General features: G+C 33.3%; 2 protein-coding genes across 3 annotated transcripts; both read left to right on the top strand.

Moving 5' to 3' along the window:
* On the top strand, positions 1838 to 3185 carry LOC109354772 (myb-related protein 315-like). The gene is made up of 3 exons (XM_019597484.1): positions 1838 to 1996; positions 2102 to 2231; positions 2552 to 3185. The coding sequence occupies exons 1-3, from the start codon at positions 1864 to 1866 to the stop codon at positions 3108 to 3110; spliced, it is 822 nt and encodes a 273-aa protein (XP_019453029.1). The 5' UTR covers positions 1838 to 1863; the 3' UTR covers positions 3111 to 3185.
* LOC109354769 (peptidyl serine alpha-galactosyltransferase-like) lies at positions 4667 to 11132 on the top strand. Of its 2 annotated transcripts, XM_019597478.1 has the most exons (9): positions 4855 to 5156; positions 6143 to 6313; positions 6762 to 7005; positions 7132 to 7332; positions 7618 to 8093; positions 8855 to 9019; positions 9202 to 9445; positions 10067 to 10768; positions 10806 to 11132. In XM_019597478.1, the coding sequence occupies exons 1-8, from the start codon at positions 4855 to 4857 to the stop codon at positions 10739 to 10741; spliced, it is 2478 nt and encodes an 825-aa protein (XP_019453023.1). In that variant the 3' UTR covers positions 10742 to 10768; positions 10806 to 11132. The 2 variants fall into 2 exon arrangements, with proteins under 2 accessions (XP_019453024.1, XP_019453023.1); XM_019597479.1 differs by having other exon boundaries at positions 4667 to 5156; positions 10067 to 11132.

Below are 12539 nucleotides of genomic sequence, written 5' to 3'. Positions count from 1 at the left end.
GGACCCTGACTCTTGCTTTTTTCTGCTCATTTTAGGGTCTTTGATCTCATTAACTCAGACCAAATCATTGGTCAAAAGCCTCTATAATAATGTAAACAAACTATTAATACTTTTTCTTTTCTATTGGTCGGGTGTGGTCGGAACTAGAGTCTGATTGAGTAGCTTGCTTCGAGGGGTTGGTTGAGATGAAACTTGGATCCGCCAGTGGAGATATATGAGAAAGTTCTCCAACGTTCAAGTCAGTATAAGTTAATGAAGGTGAATAGAAATAAATGCTAGTAATGAATGTGAGAGAGAAAATGTTTATGAGAGTGGGTGTATATTTATGATGCAAGAGAATATGAAAAAAATATATACTCCCTGTAAGGGGTAAGGGGTAAGGGGGCACCTTTTATTTATAGTAAATACATTGGCGACGTGTTATCTATCCAGTAGTTGATGATAACTTGTCAATATGCGTGTAGGAGCGTAGCATGTCCGTCCTTGCCGTATAGTAGGTTCGTCTCTAACTATGTGTGTCAGAAGGGGCAAGTTGAGATTTATAGGTGGCATGGCAGAAACCTATTGGGAGAACATTAAATGGTGTGTCAGGAACAGTGACACTTTGATGTGAGATGTGAGGTGAAGTAAGCCTCCAAGTTGGACTTATCTATCCTAGGAGGACAGATTGATTCCATCAGGGGACATGGTAGAGTCCAATTGAGGTTGCATTAAATGTTGTGTCAGTGACATTTATGATGCTTTGTGAGGATGACCCAAGAGGCTAGCTCATAAATGTTCAAACCTGATTTAGCCACGTCAATCCTATCTTGGTCGGGCGATATGCTCGATTTGACTAGGATGGAACAATACTAATGTCACTTCCATAAGATTAAAATCAACATTAATGTCACTTATTTTATACTAATGTCCCTTAGCATCTTCAAATATAAAATTTGCACAACTTTTTTCCATCATATCTTTTATATAAATCTTTGCCTAGAAAAAAGGTTTTTGGAACCTATGTTCCACATTCAAAGGTTAAGGTAGTTAAGTTTTGTTGTGTCTTATTTGTTACTAATTTACTTGATCCATCAAGATTCCAGTTCCCAACTGAATCCATGAGTGGAATTTTATGACACTAAAACATAAAGGTAAAGACAACTATGTACTTGAAAGATGTGCCAGCCTTTAAGGACCAAGGAATCCCATCAAACTTAATATATTTTTATAATGAATATCTATTTTTTTCTTTACAAATTTTCATATATACTAATCTAATCACTGAGAAAATAAAAATAAAAATTAGTACTCATTATGAATGTCAATTAGAATAATCTCCATTAAAAGTTATAAAAATAAAAAAATAACTAATTTGACTTATGTTTAATATTTTTGGGACTATTTTTGGTCTTTCAATTTTTCATAAACCAAATTGTTCCATGCAAAAATTTCCTAGAGACCAAAACAATTATTTACTTATATTTTTATGGTTCAATTCTTACCAATAAGAGAAAAATTAATTTTTAAATAATTTTCTGACCAATCACAAGGTCATGACACATGTAATAGTATTAAATGTAAGACAACAGATATGTACCCATTTGAAAGTATACTCACGTCTAGTTCTTACTTCCCCTGAAAATGTTGTATTCAACACAAACTCTTTCTCCATACTTTTTCTAGCTTTGAACTAAAAGTGCTTTTCCATGTAATCATTTATGACCCTTTTCAAAGGACATTGTGCTTTATTTAATTCTCTTAATGAACTGGCAGCATATATTTACATAAAGTTATGAACCTTAAATACCCTTCTTTTATGTCACACTTGTTATTTGTTAAAGTCTTAAAAGGAATATCTTCATTATTTCATTTTCTTCTAAAATGGGAAGACAACCATGTTGTGATAAGGTTGGTGTGAAGAGAGGTCCATGGACAATTGAGGAAGATCACAAGCTTATCAATTTCATTATCAATAATGGTATCCATTGTTGGAGAAAGGTTCCAAGCCTCGCAGGTATTTTTCTGATATACCAACAATGTATTGATCTAATAGTGTAAAGCTCAACTCGATCCAAATATATCAAAAAACTTTATATTTTTTATTTGCAATGTGGCGAAGGTTTGATAAGATGTGGAAAAAGCTGTAGATTGAGATGGATTAATTATTTAAGGCCAGACCTTAAGAGAGGTGGGTTTACAGAAATGGAAGAGAATCAAATTATACAACTACATTCACTTCTTGGTAACAGGTACATATTTGCATATGATAAATTTACTCTACCTTGAAATACAAGATATACAATCATATATTTGGTGCATTTTATAAATAGAATAGAACATGATATAATTGAGTTGAAAAAATGAGATATTTTGGTTGTATAGAAAAGGTTGAACCAAAGATAAGTAATTTTTCTATCCATGTGTCAAACATTACCTATATGTTTATATATAGATATCGAATTTTGAAGTGTTAAAAGATCGAGTGATGTTATGTGTAGTTCTAAAATAATGTCAATGGTTACTAATTAATTCTATCTATGCTCTGATACACATAAATTGCATTTTTCAGGTGGTCTAAGATTGCGGCACATTTTCCTGGAAGGACAGACAATGAAATCAAGAATCATTGGAACACAAGAATCAAGAAGAGATTGAGGTTCCTTGGTCTAGACCCTATGACCAAGAAGCCAATTCAACAAAATGAACATTTTGATGATGATGAAAAGAATAAGATTAACCAACATCCAAATACTTCAAAAGGGTATGAAGAAAATGTAGAGACCAAGTCCTTGGACAATAATGGCATTGAAGAGATGACAAAAACAAAAGAGAAAATAGAAGAAAAAGAAAATAAGGTAACTTGGGATAGTGAACTTCACAACTATGATATTCAAAGTTCTAAGGTTGAGTTGAAATCATGGATAAGCCAAGAAAACAACACAAGTGTTAGTTCTTATTGTAGTTCTTCTTTCTCTATTGGTGATTCTAGCTACCCTTGTGTGGGTCAATCCCCTTATTTTGAGGGGAACTCCCTACAACAATGGGTTGATAGTATGGATTCCATTCTCTTATGGGATAGCTTCAATCCACTTGATGAAGATTTTATCTTCTTGGAAAATAAGGAATAAGCATAAAAACTATCCCTTTTTTTTACAATCTTTCAGAAATAAAATTTATGTGCAAGATTATATAGAAGATTGCCACTTTCATCCCTACATTTCCTTTTTTGCACATTAATGTTTAATATTGTGACTATTTTTTTTGGGATAAGTTAATATTGTGACTATTAATCTATATTGTTGAATAGTCCCACAATTTTTTAGAGAATTCTATAAGCATGTTGGAAGATATAACATTTATTTTGTATAGAAAGTTCTAGACAAATTATATCATGATAGGTATTAGTTATATTATATAGAAATTTATGAGACTCATTTAAATGACGATAGTCGTATAAGTGAAATATAATATGTGATATAACTAATGGTATTACAATAAAAATATATGTTTATGTTATTTATTTCAACCCATTGAAATTATTCCAATGTTCACTATCAAAAATACAATTCTCAATTATATGTCTATGTCTAAATTATATGCGTGTGAAGTTTATCAAAAATATATGTCCATTCTAGGAATATATGCGTGTGAAGTCTATTATATAACTCTTCTTCTCCTCATCAGTGCAACTATCAAAAATACAATTCTTAAATGGATTCATATTAATCATGAATGAGGAATTTAGGGTGCGAAATCAAGGGTTTCGAGCCCACCCTCCTCAAATTATTAAACTACTTCGATGTCAAAAATACCTGCTAAAATACATATAATGGATACCCATAAAAATAGTTTATGAGTGGAAACGAGTATCATGATACTTACCTCAAAGGTACCCATATTTATAAATTTATTTTTAATTAAATAATTTACGCATATTACATTATTATTGTTATTATTTTATAAATATATATTATCTATTTTTGTGTTATTTTATAGTGAATTTTAGTGATTGAAATATATGATAACATAAATTTTATTATTCATGTAATGATTATTTTATATGTATTGATTATTATAAAATATATAACTATATATTGAAACTTCAAAACTTATTGGGTACCTGCAAATACCTGCTAGCTGTGCGGGTACTCATAAAAAGTATAAATATGGGTACGAGAAATCACTACTCATACATGTTTCAGTCCCTGATTTTTCACTTTAGAAAATTTTATATTATTGAATATGATGAATATACTTAATTATTAAATCTATATAACAATTTGATCTAAATTAATATATTTTAATATTTAAAATATTGCATTTTAGAGGAGCCAGCCTAAGAAAGCAATTAAGTAATGTTATAAATTAGTTAAATAACTAGAAAAAACACACAAACAAAATGACACTATTTAATAATTGACTTTATGTATTAATTTTACAAGTAAATTTATTATTCCAACTAATTAAACAACTAGAGAATTCACATAATAACAACCATTACTACTATGTTTTTAATAAGTGTCGTTTCTGAAAAATTAACCAACCTTATACTATTTTATACCAACGAAAAATGCAAATGCAAATTCAATTTTATTTTTAATTTTAATTTTTTGTACAAAAATAAATAATTCCAAGTGTTGAAGAATCAAACAAACACATGTACTCTCTAACTATCTACCAACGACTCTCATGTTTTCCAGATTCAGTTCTTAATAATATTAAACATTTTATATATTTTATTAAACTCCCTAATAATTGAATCAATGTCAATACCCAAATTTTGACTTTACCCCTCTCTATAGATCAAAAAACATGAAATTCAGATCTTTGAGCCAATACCCATTTCATATTTTCCCTTGAAACCAAGCTCCAATGGAGAAAGTTTCTATTTTGATGATGTTTATGATGATGGGTATGTTATGCATTGAAACTAGTGAAGGTGCAAGGAAGAACCCTAAAGTGAGGATCCATACTTTGTTCTCTGTAGAATGTCAGAACTACTTTGACTGGCAAACTGTTGGGTTGATGAATAGTTATAGAAAGGCTAAGCAACCTGGACCAATCACACGTCTTCTTAGTTGCACTGATGAAGAGAAGAAGAGTTATAGAGGCATGCATTTGGCACCTACTTTTGAGGTTCCTTCTATGAGTAGACACCCTAGAACTGGTGACTGGTAATTTAAACAAATTCAGTTTTGTAAAGTTCATTATGTTTTTTTTTCCTTACTTTTTTTGGATTGTGAATGTGGGTTTGTTTGTGTGGGTTTATTGAGGGGTGATGTTAATACCATTGAGTTTAATTGTCATTGATTGGACTTAAGTGCATAGTGTTAGTTGATGGCATAGTTTCCAACTTTGCCTGATGTTCGGTGTTCTAAATTGCGGTTATAAAAAATATGGAAATTCGTGGGAAATACGGTCCATGTAGCATAGTTGCTGTTGCGATGCTGTTGCGGAGATTTCCAAAACCGCAATATTGTGGCCACACTTGTGATTGCGGAGTACAATTTAAAACACCGATGATGTGCACTTATAGGATTTGGGAATGTCAATTACATAGCAACTGCTGGATTTGTTATTTTCTTATGCATATCTGTGTTAGGTTCTTGAACCAGTGTATGAAAACATGCTGGATTGCAAAGTTAATCATTTATTTAATTTGAATTTGGATTACGAAATGCCGATTGGTTTGTGAGCCATGAGGGTTATTGGGAAGTGATGTTAGTGCTATCGACTTTGGTTCTGATTATCCTATTAGTTTAGCTATTAGCAGGATTTTAAATTGCAGTTGTGGTTGCGCTGTATTCATGGTTGTGTTGCGGCATGATCTTTGCTGATGTCTTTTTAATAAATATATTGTATGACCAGTTGTCTTTATAAGTAAAGAATTTGCTCTCGTCAGTAACTAATGTCAGCCATTAGATAAGTAATTTTGTTCCTTTTGCTTCATGAGGAAAATATTTCATAATGAATTTGCGCTCGTCATTAGATAACTAGATAAGTGTTTGTTCCCTCTCATACCCTCACCCCAAAGAAAATAGAGTGCTTGGAATTTGAACATCTTCCTTTGCTAAATAAAACACGTGCGTACCTTATTACATAAGCAGAATAGTTTCCAATTATAGGAGCTTGATAAATAAAATTTCGTTGCACTTTGCAGGTACCCTGCAATCAATAAACCTGCTGGGGTCGCACACTGGCTCAAACATAGTAAAGATGCAAAAAATGTTGATTGGGTTGTCATTCTGGATGCAGACATGGTAATCCGTGGCCCAATTATACCTTGGGAACTTGGTGCAGAGAAAGGAAGACCCGTCGCAGCATATTATGGGTATTCACTAAGTCTTTTTTGCGTATTTCTCATTCACTTTATTCATTCTCTTTTCTTTTATTGATATAGTGTAAAAAGCAATATATTCAGTGGTCAGTGCCCAGTTGCGGATATTTTTGTGTTTGGATAAAACCCAGTTGCAGATTTTTATCGAATGATGCTAATGGATTGTATATTCATATTTGGCAATGCACAAATATAGAAATATGGATGTTTTGGATGCCTAAGCCTATGCTCAAATTCTTTTGTCATTAATTATTTCACCTGGCATTATGAATCATAGAATTGGGCTTCTTTGAGCACAAACTAGAGAGCTTTGCTTGAAGTTATCAATTTTGATTAAATCTCTTGAAGAAGTAGCATAGTATATATATATTTTGTATTTTATATTCATTTTTTCTCTTCCTTGCTCACCATTGAAAATTGTATACCTAAATTCCTTCTCTAGGTACTTGAGAGGCTGTGACAATATTTTGGCTCAACTACACACAAAACATCCCGAACTCTGTGACAAAGTTGGTGGGCTTTTGGTCTATCATATAGATGACCTGCGAGCTTTCGCTCCCTTGTGGCTTTCAAAAACGGAAGAAGTGCGGGAAGATAGAGCTCACTGGGCAACAAACATAACGGGTGACATCTATGGGAAAGGATGGATCAGTGAGATGTATGGATATTCCTTTGGTGCTGCAGAAGTGAGTTTAATGACATGTTTTTTAGTAATATTATACTAACTGTTACTCCACCCTGAACATCTAGGACTTTTTCTTTCATTTTCTTCTCACTATCTCCACCTCTGGATTCCAACCCCTTGTTCACAGATCGGGCTTCGGCACAAGATCAATGATAACTTGATGATCTACCCAGGTTATGTTCCTCGAGAGGGAATTGAGCCGATTCTTCTTCACTACGGGTTACCATTTAGTGTAGGGAATTGGTCTTTTAATAAACTGGCTCACCATGACGATGGAGTTGTTTATGAATGTGGACGACTCTTTCCAGAGCCTCCTTACCCCAGGGAGGTATGTAAATCACTTTCCTTATTGAAGGAAACTTGTGTGGTAGTAGAAAAAATAAGCACTTTTTCCCATGGCATACTAAATATTTTAGGAGAAGAAACTGCCGTTTTATAAAGAAGCATGTGTATTTGTAATACTTCACCACTTGTTACGAAACAATCATATATTCCATGCAGCATTTCAAGCATCATCTTATAGTCCAAACTCTAAATATACAGAATTTCTGCACTTAAATATAGCATCGAGTTATTCCGATTTTTACTGAAATTAGGAAGTTTCTTACTGCAGGTAAGGCAGTTGGAACTTGACCCGAATCGAAGGCGAGGTCTATTTATAAGTATAGAGTGCATTAACACTATAAATGAGGGTCTTTTATTACAGCATGCGGCAAATGGTTGCCCTAAACCAGCATGGTCTAAATACTTGAGCTTTCTAAAAAGCAAAGCCTTTGCTGAACTAACTCAGCCGAAATATGTGACTACTGCTACTTTACAAATGATGGAGGATACCAAAGAAGAGCATGTTGATGATGATGCTGGGAAACCTTATCCTAAAATCCATACAGTGTTTTCCACAGAATGCACCAAATATTTTGATTGGCAGACTGTAGGGCTTATGCACAGTTTCCGTTTAAGTGGACAGCCTGGAAATATCACTAGACTTCTCAGCTGCTCCGATGAGGACTTAAAGCAATATAAGGGTCATGATCTGGCTCCAACCCATTATGTCCCTTCTATGAGTCGACATCCATTAACAGGAGATTGGTAATGCGTGTTTCAATTTTCAGCTGTATTTATATTAACATTTTCCGTTACTTGCTTATCATTTCTGCATTGACATTTACTCTAAGGCTAAGGGACAAGATAGTTAAAATTAGTAGTTGTGAAATCAAGCATGGAACAAAGGACGAACTCTGTAGCATCATTCTTTTGAAGATATTTAAAAGCCTTTTTAGATTAAAGCAATCTTGATTTTGATGAGCCCATCCCAAAGATTAATGCGGAAACTGTGTTCACTATGGTCAAAATAGTTATCTACCTTCATTGATTTTTTCTTTCTCATATTTTATTCTGATTTCCCTTTCTATTTAACCCGTGTGATTGCTAACTTGGAAATCAAATGATGTGTTTTGATCATTCTTTTTAGTATGCTCTTTGTCTTCTTAATGTCTTAATGCAAGACATACCCAATCGACAATCCCTGTAAAAAGTAGGCAAATCCTTAAACATTCAACATCAAGCAACTTTAACTGATAATTATGTACTGTGCTTGATTTTGATGTCCTAAAATTAATATTCTGAGTTTAGTCTATCATTGTTTGGTGGGGCGCACATTTTGTTCTGAGAAGCTTAAATTTATTTAGTACTGTAGAACTGTTTGATCTTTGCCTTATGTTTAATGTTACCTGCCTAAATGATATACAAGATACTACATGCCTCATCTTGTAGTGCGTAGTCATGGAAAGCCGAAAGCCTACCAGGCTACCACTTTTAAATCCTTAATGTGGTTGACTCTTTTATTTTAGGTATCCAGCAATAAATAAACCAGCTGCAGTTCTTCATTGGCTTAATCATGCAAATATTGATGCTGAATTCATAGTGATTCTCGATGCTGATATGATTTTAAGAGGCCCAATTACACCTTGGGAATTCAAAGCGGCTCGAGGCCATCCTGTTTCAACTCCCTATGAGTAAGCCTGGTGAATTTGATTTATGTCAATGAGACCTGTTAACGTTGTTGAGGCAAATGAAATGTTGATCACTGCAGTTTGCATGGATTCATGCATACATGATACATGTTTCTGTATCTTTTTATATTGGATCTTCAGTATGATGACTCATTTGTATTTTCTGATTAATCTTTACATGCTAGCTACCTTATTGGATGTGACAATGAGCTTGCAAAATTACATACTAGCCATCCCGAGGCTTGCGACAAGGTTGGCGGTGTAATCATTATGCATATAGATGATCTCCGAAGATTTGCTTTGCTATGGCTACATAAAACTGAGGAGGTCCGGGCTGATAGAGCTCATTATGCGAGAAATATAACAGGAGACATATACGAATCTGGGTGGATCAGTGAGATGTATGGTTACTCATTTGGTGCAGCTGAGGTATTTTTGTTTTTACGTTCTTGTCATTTTTTGGTGCAGTAGACGTATGGTTACATTCTTGCTAGAAGACCAATAGAATCCCCACTTAGAAGAATTAGTAGATGGGAAGTAGCCCTATAATCAGAGGGAGAGGAACACCAATAACAACTCTAGGTGAAATCATTAGAAATGTTTTAAGACCTAAATGGTCTATTGGAACATTGGTTTTTGATAGAACACAATGGTGTCACTTGAGCCAGTAACCTCTGCTATGAGACTGATATACTACTTATATCAGCTTCAGAATAAGAGTTTTCTAATTATTAGTCGGTAATAGGGGTTGCTATTGTGTGGGTTTTGCGATACCCTAACAAAATACTTACAATATAACTGTTATAATCTTTTGATAATGCTCCAATCCCCTGAACATAGATCACAACATTTTAAGATTTTGGGTTGATTTTGTCCTCGACACAAACAATGGTGGATTGAAATGAGCATAATTTTATCCCTTTTCATGGTACCGTGTTTCTCTCTTTCATTTTTCGTGGCATTATGCCTTGGTATGCTAAATAGTTTCTTGCCTCCTCTTTAAAGAATGAAAAAATTCCACTGCTATAACCAGTAGTGCTATTTATGCAGTTGAAATTAAAGCATAAGGTAAACACCGAGATACTGATATACCCAGGATATGTTCCTGTACCGGGTGTCAAATATAGAGTTTTTCACTATGGATTGCAATTCAGAGTTGGAAATTGGAGCTTTGACAAGGCAGATTGGCGAGAAGTTGACATGGTGAACAGATGTTGGGCCAAATTTCCAGACCCACCAGACCCCTCGACACTTGATCATGCTGGTGAGGATGAGTTACGGCGTGACCTGCTCAGCATAGAATGTGGAAAGACACTGAATGATGCTCTCAATCTGCATCACGAGAGAAGGTGCACGAATGCTAATTCCTTCTCCACATCGGAAGGGGATGAGAGAACAGATGTTAGTAGAATCTCAAGCAAAATTGGTAACCTAGACGAAAATATTGACTCAATAAGCAACAATAAGTCAACAAATCATTCTGAGAAATCGGAAAGTGTTCAGAAAGACGACGAGGTGCCTAGCTCTTTCAGATTTTGGGTGCTAACCTTGTGGGCATTTTCCGCAATAGGTTTCTTGGTCGTCATTTTTGTGGTGTACTCAGGTCATAAAAGAAGAGGAACAAGGTCGAAACACCATAGAAGCAGGAGACGAAGCTCGCACGCAGGATACATGGAAATGAATGGACGTGATCGGCACAGCCGCGGTCTTGATGTGCCTCTATAACATTTTTTGCTTATTTTCTTTCTCATGGTGTAAAGCTTGTGGATCACTTTGTAAGACTACCATGCAGGAATGACAAAGTAAAGGGTAAAAGACATGTTTCTTGAGTGAATCTATATGACTTTATTCCTACAAACCAAACCATTCTGACCCTTCATGAGGCCTCACATTTGATATTTCATATGTAAATTAGTGCTTGAGAAATTTTTACAGAGCTAAATTAATCTTCTGTTATTTAATTTGAGAGTGATTGTACTATTTTGTACCTTGAAATCATAAGATGTAGCAATGTAGGACAAGAGATTGAAACATGTACCTTCAAAGTTACACAACTTTGATTATTCTGCTGAATAGGTGAGTGAAATAATATGCTATGTACCTTTCTTCTTTTTTCCCTTATGAGTTATGACAGAAAATACATTTTCTGAATGTTGTCATATATTCATGGAACATGCCTTTAAGGTTTTTTTTTGTAATTGGCTAGTTTTATTTTATTAGATGCAGCTTATATTTAATAGTGATATTTTATATTGTATGACCAAAATCAATCCATAATAATATTCATAATGACATGTTAGACGAAGTTGACAAAAATATATTGATTCATGCTTTTTGTCCAACAATGTGTTTCTAGAAATTTTATCAAAAGAAATAGAAGAAAAACGTATTAAGCTATAAGAGTTTTTTTATACCGTATTTTCCACCGTTCATTTACAATAGTATGCCAAAGGTTGTGGTAGGGTATGATTTTGCATGAGCATGCACACCCTTATTGTAATGCATCAATTATTAAATTTATTTTGTTTAGATTAATTCCTATACTTTGAGAAAGTGTCCAAAATAATGGAATATGTTATGTACCTCCTTGTTTTTGTTTTCATTCTTTCTCTGCTGAAAATATGTGGTCAGAAAAAATTGTCACTTATTTTCATTAGTAAAAAAATATCAACTGTTTGATATTCTAATCAAGTAACATTAAATTAAATCTTTTATTGATTAAAATGACAGTACATAAAAATTATAAGCATAAAATATCTCTTCATATTATGAGATAAATTATCTCATTCAGCTACAAAAATCATAACATCTATTATACATTTTTTGTTTTTAAAAATATTTTTGCAAAAAATAATTAAATAAGATGCATATCATAATTTTAGTAGCTGAAAGATATAACATGATATAAAATAGAAACTTCATTCTAGAACAAATATTAGAATGAGTTGCAATGAGATGCTCAACCATACCCTACAAGATTAGTACTCTCTTGGTTAATAAATGAGTCATGTAGTTACACATTTATTGCTTTGACTGTTACAATCTTCAATTGAAAAATAGATCTAATAAACCATTTTCTTAGCTACTAAATTTTATGGAGTATATATATCTAGCCTTAACTATATATCGACCCTTTTATTACAATCATCCATTCCGAATATGAAAAGAAGTTGAATATAGATGGAGATTACTTGTTTCAACCGTGTCTCATTTCTTATGTCAAACCAATTATATGTTGACATGTGAATAAAAGAATAGTTTTAAAAACAAAAAGTGATAAAAAGTAGTACTCTGATTGACTTGAGACATGAAGTGAGACATCATTCAGGACATGTGATCTCCACCTGACTGAATATTAACATGATTTTTTTCAACTCTTTTGGACATATCACATAAACAAACATAATAAGTTAAATTGTAGCTTTACCAAATTCAAACAACCCAACAAAGAACATTGGTAAGTGTGTGTACCAATATTTACTCCACGTAGACATGAATAAAGTATCATAATTTATACATAGAT

Source organism: Lupinus angustifolius, chromosome LG08, assembly GCF_001865875.1.
Source record: "Lupinus angustifolius cultivar Tanjil chromosome LG08, LupAngTanjil_v1.0, whole genome shotgun sequence".
Classification (NCBI taxonomy): domain Eukaryota; kingdom Viridiplantae; phylum Streptophyta; class Magnoliopsida; order Fabales; family Fabaceae; genus Lupinus; species Lupinus angustifolius.
The sequence above is the reverse complement of the archived record's forward strand: the minus strand, read 5'-3'. Positions and strand labels throughout refer to the sequence as shown.